Consider the following 8028-nt stretch of genomic DNA (forward strand, 5'->3'; position numbering starts at 1 on the left):
CAAATTTCAACCACCGAGAAGAGAAGAAATGTACCTGTTTCACATCACTACAAAAGCAACTCTCCAAAAGTGATTGAAAAAAAATAAAAATAAACCAAGTTGTTACACCAAAATCATCTTTGTAGTTGGTTTATGTTTCCTCGGTTCCAACTTCACTATTGACTCATAACCTAACCCAAATTCCTTCCTATATATATATACCCACCCCTATGATCACCATATAAACACACAACAAACCTTCACCTCTCTCACGATGATATCCAAGTCCATCCTTCGGGCTCTCTTACTGCTTTCCCTTGCTTTTACCACATATGCAGAAACACACCACCATGAGTTTAAAGTACGTCCTATATATTAATGTGCTATAAATATATACTCTATATTTAAGTTTTCAGTTATCTATTGGGGTTAGTTATCTTTGAGGTGGTTGATTGAGTATTAATTATAATTTGGGTGTTACAGGTTCAAGAGGTAGCAGTAAGGAGGCTATGCAGAAACCATAGAGCAGTAACGGTCAACGGTCAGTTTCCAGGACCGACCCTACAAGTAAGAAATGGTGATACTCTTCTTGTCAAAGTCACAAATGCTGCCCCTTACAATGTCACAATCCATTGGTACTTAATTACACTTTCATGTATCATTCTGGATGTTTTCTTTTAGCAATTACAATGGCTAATTAATGGTTCCATTCGTTTTCCATTTCAGGCATGGAATACGCCAACTTAGAAACCCATGGGCTGATGGGCCTGAATTTGTGACCCAATGTCCAATCCGACCCGGAGGAAGCTACACATACAGGTTCACCATAACCGACCAAGAGGGAACATTGTGGTGGCATGCTCATAGCAGATGGCTACGAGCCACAGTCTATGGTGCACTTGTTATTCGTCCAAAATCTGGTTCTTCCTACCCCTTCCCAACCCCCAAAATCGAATTTCCTGTTGTTCTAGGTACATTAATTATTTTATATAATCAGTTTTTGAAACTTTGTAAGTAATTAAGAACACTTAATTAATTACACTATTTTATCTTTGATGATTAAACAGGCGAATGGTGGGATAGAAAGGTCATCAGTGTCCTCCGACAAGCCTTATTCACAGGTGCAGCTCCCAATGTTTCTGATGCTCTCACCATTAACGGACAACCTGGTGATCTTTTCCGATGCTCAAGCCAAAGCACTACGAAACTTACTGTAAACAAAGGCGACACAGTTCTTCTAAGGGTCATCAATGCTGCACTCAATCAACAACTCTTCTTTAGCGTCGCTAACCACAAACTAACCGTGGTTGCAACTGATGCTGTTTACACCAAACAGTTTACAACGAATGTAATCATGGTTGGCCCTGGTCAAACCACGGATGTCCTTTTGACCGCAGATCAGCAGCCTGGGCGCTACTACATGGCTGCACGAGCTTACGCAAGTGCTAGAAACGCTCCGTTTGATAATACAACAGCCACCGCCATCTTGGAGTACAAATCTGCTAATTCACAGCCGATTTTACCTCAACTTCCGGCTTACAATGATACCAGCACAGTCACTGCTTTCTCCAACCAAATAAAGAGTCCTGGTTATAAAGTAAATGTTCCTACTAAAATAGATGAAAATCTGTTCATGGCAGTGGGGTTAGGGTTCTTTAACTGCACCCCTGGACCGAGATGCCAAGGGCCTAATAACACACGCTTTGGTGCTAGCATGAACAATGTATCCTTTGTGCTTCCGAATCGCGTGTCTTTACTTCAAGCTTACACGCAAAACATTCCGAATATCTACACGACAAATTTTCCGCGTGTTCCGCCTTTGCAGTTTGATTACACTGGCAATGTCCCTCGTGGGCTGTGGCAACCAGTTAAGGGGACAAGACTTTACAATCTCAAATTCGGGTCTAATGTGCAGATTGTGCTGCAAGATACTTCAATTTTCTCAACGGAAGATCATCCTGTTCATCTCCATGGATACCACTTCTACATTGTTGGTCAGGGTTTTGGTAATTTTAATCCTGTAAGTGATACTGCTAATTTCAATCTTGTTGATCCACCTCAAAGGAATACAATCGATGTCCCCGTTGGGGGGTGGGCTGCTATTAGATTTGTTGCGGATAATCCAGGTAAACTTTAATTTAATTTAAACACCCATCAGTTTATAAATCTTTGTCTTTCTGTTTTCTGTTCTTGATGATGATAAGTTTATGACTAACACACACTGGGATTATGTAACAGGAGTTTGGTTTATGCATTGTCACATAGATACTCATCTTGCATGGGGTTTTGCCATGGCTTTCATTGTTGAAAATGGAATTGGAGAATCTGAAACTTTACTGCCTCCTCCTTCCGATCTTCCTCGATGCTAAGATCACTTGGACAATTACAGTGTGTGATAGATCAACATTTGTTTTGCGCCATTGGATTATAGTATTTGTGTTATTTTCCTTTCACTTTGCAATTTGAAGCAAAAAAATATATGAAAACTCATTCGATGGGTTAAAGCATTCTAGTGTGTAATTTTATTTACTAAAGAAGCAAATATAATGGTATTCATTGTTGTTTACTCCTTTTACCATTACCATAATAGCAATGTACTTATATATATTAACCACAGTAGCAACATATACTTTCATATATTACCAAGTAACCCCTCGTATTTAACTAATTCTAAAATGACAAACTTTTTGAAGATGCATACTTGCGCTTTGTTTCAAGTTAATAACCATACTTGTGAAAATGCTAAACAGCCCATTGTAGTTTGAAATAATGAATGCCACTGATTTGATGTTAGATTATACAATAATTTTCTCGGAAGCTATTCATCAAAAACATGTAGTAAACGAAACAAAGCAATGGATTTTGATGTTACATCAAGATAATTTTCTTTTAAACATTTCATCGAACATGTGGTAGACGAAATAAAGGTAGCAATGGTGAACCTATTGACCAACTTGATTTAATTTTAGCATGTGCTTATAAGTTAAACAGACATACGTACGCATCTACTGTTTTGCTTTTATGCATCTCCTGATACAAAAGTTTGCAGTATCTGAGATAAAACAGAACAATTAATAAAACAAAAAGGACATACTAATATATTAATTATACAATGCCCTATCGTAATTTGTAACATAAGCAGGGTGCGAATAAACAAGAAGCATTAGGGAATACTAAATAGACAAGAAATGTTTGCCTGAATTACAAATGAAGATTTGAGGCCGAGATCGGTGGTGAGTCCTCTATAGAAAGTAAAAATGTTAGCCCTTTAGAAATACAAATGATATGTCGAACAAAACTGTGAGCTCTCTTTCGAACTGAAAGACTACACCCTGCTCCCGAGTTCATTAAAGGAAAGAAAAGAAAAAAACGGAAGAACAAGGAGAGAAAAGAAAAGGAAGGGAACGGAAATAATAATAAAGTATTCAGTGCTCCCGAGTTTGAAAGAAAAGAAAAGAGAGTATTCATTTTAGGTGCTTCCGAGTTCATTAAAGGAAAGAAAAGAAAGTAAAAAAAGACAATTATACCCTTTTATGTTTTTGAGTAAATATTAAGGGGCTGTTTGATATACGTCTGACCGAGTCGGGTCAGACGTATTTGGCTGACCCGGTCAGCTGAGGTTGTTTGTTAAACAAAATTAGGCTGGCTGACTCGGTAAGAGAAGTCTGGGCGAGAAAGCTGAGAATCGATCGCTGACTGTGAATCTTCTCCTAATTTGCCCTTGTCTTACCGTTCTTTCTCTCCCTTTCTTTCACTCCTGGTTTTAACCATTTTGAATGTTGTCTCCTTTAAAACGATCGATGAGAGTATTTTAGGTTAAGGATAAAATAACTTTCCCTGTAACTTTTAATTGCAGGTTCAACAACAGAAAACAATGCATCCTCCATTATTGTTGTGTCGCTGAAGAGAAGAAACAGATCCATGTTTCTAAAAATGGCAAAGTTAGTCCCTGAAGCTCTTCATGTTGACATAACCTACCATAATACTAATTTATATTATATAAAAATTGTTCATTATTAAAAACACCAAAAAAAAAGGTGTTTGTGAATGGATAAATAAACTAGAAAATGTTTTATAGTTTTTTTATTTAAGTTTCTGTATATCTTGTATGCTGGTAATTACTTTTTTTTTAATAATTTTTGGATTCATTTTTCAGCAATTTCCTCCATCACTGTCAGCAGGGTAAAATGATCATTTTTTATCAGTCAGCACATTCAGTCAGATGTACAATCAAACAATATAGTTTTCTACTCGGTCAGCATTTCTTACCCATACAGATCTTTCCCAGTCAGCACTTTCTCAATCAGCAATTATCAAACGGCTCCTAAGTCTTTACATCCCCACATTCATTCTACCGTACCCCCTACCCCAAAAAAACCAACTCTCCCTTCCTCCCATCTACTTAAAACATTAACAAAACAATTTTATTTTAATATAAAGTAAATTGTAAAAAGGAAAAACGCATGTTATTCAATTGTTTTCAAGATGCAAAACGAAAACCACAAACAACTAAAGAAAAATAAAAAAAACCAAAATCATAAACGCATTAGATCAATCCAATAACAATCACCCAAGGTTATTTAATCACGTGCACCCATCATATCTTTAAGGACACCCATCCGTATCTGAAGGGGACAACTGAACAATGTCCTAGCTTTTGCTTGATTTGTTGCCAAAAAATTTAGAGCCCTCGGTAATTCATGGGGTTCTAAACCCACCAACTCCAATTCTCTATAAATTTCTTCCCCTGTATATTCCCGAGGATAAGCTCTATCAAAAATTATATTACCCTCCCTGATAGCACCAGTCACATTATCAACCGATTTCATTATCTTTGAGTTAATATCTTCTTCTTCTTCGTCGTCTTCAAATTTCCTCTTTTTACTCTTACACTTCTTTGCACATGAAGACTGTTCTTGTGAAAAAGGAGGTGGAATAACATCCTGAATGTTATCATCAAGATCAACATATTCGTTCTCCAAATGAGTTTCATTGTTAGCTAACATGTCATCAACTTCTTTAATTGTTTCAACTTGAATATTTTCATTTTTATTTAATCGGGCATTTCTTTCTTTCGCTGTCTCAGCATGTGCACCAGATGCCCTATCCCTTGCAAATAATACCAACATCTCATCGAAGTATGCAATCTTTTTTGTCCTTAACGACACAGCCTCAGGTTTTGATTGTATAACAACACAAAAATAATTAGTATTGCAAACGATAACATAAAATATTTTAAAAAAATAACATAGACATAAAAGGAACAATTACTTTTATTAAATTATCCCACACTTCTTCCTCCGCTTCTATTAGTTGAGTAGACGAATTCCAAGAGAACCCGCTCATTGAAATTCCCCTAAACAGATCGTACCATTGCGAAAAATGTTTTTTTAAGGTTTTGTAGCGATTCTTCAAATGACTTTTGGTAATATCCATTTGATGGTTTGTGTTCAATTCCTCAACCATTTGAGCATATGTAGTTGGTGTGAAACTACCATTCACCCTATTGCATGTCTCTTGTTGTTTAATCATCGCTTGATGTACGCATAATCCATTGTTTCTGACCATTTAACTTGTTCCTTTTCACCACCACCAGCTTCCTGTTTGATCATGATGACTTTGCACATAGGAATAAAAATTAAAGAATGGTACATTGTTAGACCACAATATGAAGGATAATACTAATAAAAAATATGAAGGGTAAATAACATAATTAATCTCAAAAACCAATCATCAATACAATGTGAAATTGAAAACAAAATGTATCAAAATGAAACTTGTTTTACATATTAATTTAATTGTTTGAATGTGTCAAATAATTTGCCCACATTTCATTTGCAATTGAATTCCTTAGTTGCTCTGCCATTCTATTACCCTCATTTGTTTCTGTTGAATTACGACGATCTTGCTCTTGTGGTCCGTTTAAGATCTCTTTCATCACCTCATCTTCAAGATTTATGTCGCGGTCTTCATCTAATAAAAAGTTGTGTAGAATACAACATGCCAAAAATATGGCAGATTGTGTTTCACAAGAGTAAAATGGTTCCGTTGTACTTCGAATGATAGGAAACCTTCTTTTAAGGACACCAAAAGCTCGCTCAATGGTGTTACGTAAAGAAGCATGACGAAGATTAAACAACTCTTTAGAATTTTGTGGACCACGCATGGAGTACTCTTTTAAATGATATCTAACACCTCTATATGGCGCCATTAGTTTATTCGTATGAGGCAAACCCCCATCTACTAAACAGTATTTACCTATAAAGAGCTTAATCAATATTATTGAAAAATATTAGATATTGAAATTACATTGGTTTAATAAATTACCTGATGGAATTAGTAGTTTATCATTTCTAGTAAATGCGTTCTTTATTATTCTCGAGTCTGATGCAGTACCCTCCCAACCCGTTAACACATACGTAAACTTCAAATCAAATGTACAAACAACTAATACATTTATTGTCGGGTATCCCTTACGACCACGGTATCTAGGGGCATCTCTATTAGGCACATGGACACGAACATGTGTTCCATCTATTGCCCCTATACAATCCTTGAAAAAAGGATAAAATCTCCTACTTTCTTGAAGTTCTCTCGGGACAACATCACCTGTAGGTTGCTGAATATAAAGACCTTCTATTGCTATAATCGATCGTAATACTCTATGGAAGCACCTACTCGTTGTTGATCTAGAGCGACGATACATCCACGAGGTAAACCGAGTTCGCAAATCATTACTTACAATATGCAAAAATCTAGCAACATGTTCCTCAACGGACATGCGTTGCGTACGTCGTAGACCACCTACAGTTTGTAAGATTTCACACAATCTCCTAAAAGCGTTTTCACTCATACGAATAAGGTCACGATATTGACCACCTTCTAAAAGATTGTGTAGCAACTCTTCCCGTACAGCTTGTCTTTCTAAAATAACTCTTCTAGTGGGTAACCTAACCCGCTTTTTGTTGGCCATATTACGTTGTGTAATAAAAGTAAACAACAAGCATATCAAGTTAACGACTTGCAATTGTCGGGCTCTTAAAGCATGGGCAGGGTTGAGTATCGGAGTATCCATAAGGACTATATATGAACTAATCCGTTTTTCTGATACATGATAAAATAGTTTGAGTTAAATTTAAACAACATTGATAAACAACAATATTTAGGTTAAGAACATCTTCATAGATTAAGATCGGTTGTCTTTTTATACTCTTAATAAATAAATAAATAAAACATTTTTAAGCATAGGTAGCATACATTTGTCTCACTTAAGCATGAAAGTCGAAGGATGAAAGAAGTTTTGCTTTAGCCCCTAAGCTTTGAAAATATACAACCCCGTCTCCAATATTCAAAGCAATTTTTAAATATTAATTATTTCCGAATTGGAGAAATATGATTTAGTAATATAAAACATATATACATTGATCACATTCTAGCAATATTGGTAAACAATATCATAAAAGTATTAGGCATATATCTAGATTTTGTGTACGAATAAAATTGATTGCATGGTAATATTGATATATGTATATTGTTGAAAATACTAAGTACTTGTAAGATGAATATTTGTAAATTCTATCCATCATGGAGACAAATATGTAAATACTTTATATTTACAAGATGTTTTCTAATATGGTTCACCCAATGTAATTGAGGCGAATCAATTGGTAATTACCAACTAAGATTTAAGTTGAATTTAGTCGTTCAAAGTATAAAACTCAATAGCTAATTTTAAGAAATTTGTGACAAACAATGTCCGTCAGGTCATACTAATTGTAAGTTAAAAGTTTTATATTATTGTAATTATACATCTACAACAAACAATAAGTACTTAAGCATGTACAAAAAAAAATTAATTTTTAATGCTGATTTGCTGATGCTGATTAGTTTTTTGGTTGTTAATATATCTGGGAAAACCACAAAAGAACACAGGAATTAAATGAAAATATATAAAAAGTTTGTTATCATTAGTTCTATATATTTCTGCCCATTTGCTGATATATACTTACTGTGAGCAGAAAGGAAAAACAAATTTGTTGTATAGTCATT

General features: G+C 35.2%; 2 protein-coding genes and 1 pseudogene across 2 annotated transcripts; 1 reads left to right on the forward strand and 2 right to left on the reverse strand.

Annotated features, from left to right (window-relative positions):
• Positions 1 to 201: 201 nt before the first annotated feature.
• Positions 202 to 2545, forward strand: LOC111876492 (laccase-3). Its single transcript, XM_023873016.3, has 5 exons — positions 202 to 340; positions 463 to 614; positions 706 to 950; positions 1047 to 2105; positions 2218 to 2545. The coding sequence occupies exons 1-5, from the start codon at positions 254 to 256 to the stop codon at positions 2346 to 2348; spliced, it is 1674 nt and encodes a 557-aa protein (XP_023728784.1). The 5' UTR covers positions 202 to 253; the 3' UTR covers positions 2349 to 2545.
• A 2014-nt stretch (positions 2546 to 4559) lies between these two features.
• Positions 4560 to 5591, reverse strand: LOC111876540 (uncharacterized protein At2g29880-like; annotated as a pseudogene).
• Positions 5592 to 5773: 182 nt separating this feature from the next.
• LOC111876543 (uncharacterized) lies at positions 5774 to 6952 on the reverse strand. The gene is made up of 2 exons (XM_023873102.2): positions 6307 to 6952; positions 5774 to 6237 (listed from the first exon to the last, which is right to left on the reverse strand). Exons 1-2 carry the CDS (start codon positions 6950 to 6952, stop codon positions 5774 to 5776), a joined length of 1110 nt encoding a protein of 369 aa, XP_023728870.2.
• Positions 6953 to 8028: the final 1076 nt, after the last annotated feature.

Source organism: Lactuca sativa, chromosome 9, assembly GCF_002870075.4.
Source record: "Lactuca sativa cultivar Salinas chromosome 9, Lsat_Salinas_v11, whole genome shotgun sequence".
Classification (NCBI taxonomy): domain Eukaryota; kingdom Viridiplantae; phylum Streptophyta; class Magnoliopsida; order Asterales; family Asteraceae; genus Lactuca; species Lactuca sativa.

What these genes read in the sequence shown, in the direction of transcription:
- LOC111876543 (XM_023873102.2), bottom strand. Translation starts at nt 6,952, where the DNA reads ATGGCCAACAAAAAGCGGGTTAGGTTACCCACTAGAAGAGTTATTTTA. An exon ending in TAAACTACTAATTCCATCAG is followed by an intron (nt 6,238 to 6,306) that starts GTAATTTATTAA and finishes AGCTCTTTATAG; the next exon opens with GTAAATACTGTTTAGTAGAT.
- LOC111876492 (XM_023873016.3), top strand. Translation starts at nt 254, where the DNA reads ATGATATCCAAGTCCATCCTTCGGGCTCTCTTACTGCTTTCCCTTGCT. An exon ending in CACACCACCATGAGTTTAAA is followed by an intron (nt 341 to 462) that starts GTACGTCCTATA and finishes TGGGTGTTACAG; the next exon opens with GTTCAAGAGGTAGCAGTAAG. An exon ending in CGAATTTCCTGTTGTTCTAG is followed by an intron (nt 951 to 1,046) that starts GTACATTAATTA and finishes ATGATTAAACAG; the next exon opens with GCGAATGGTGGGATAGAAAG.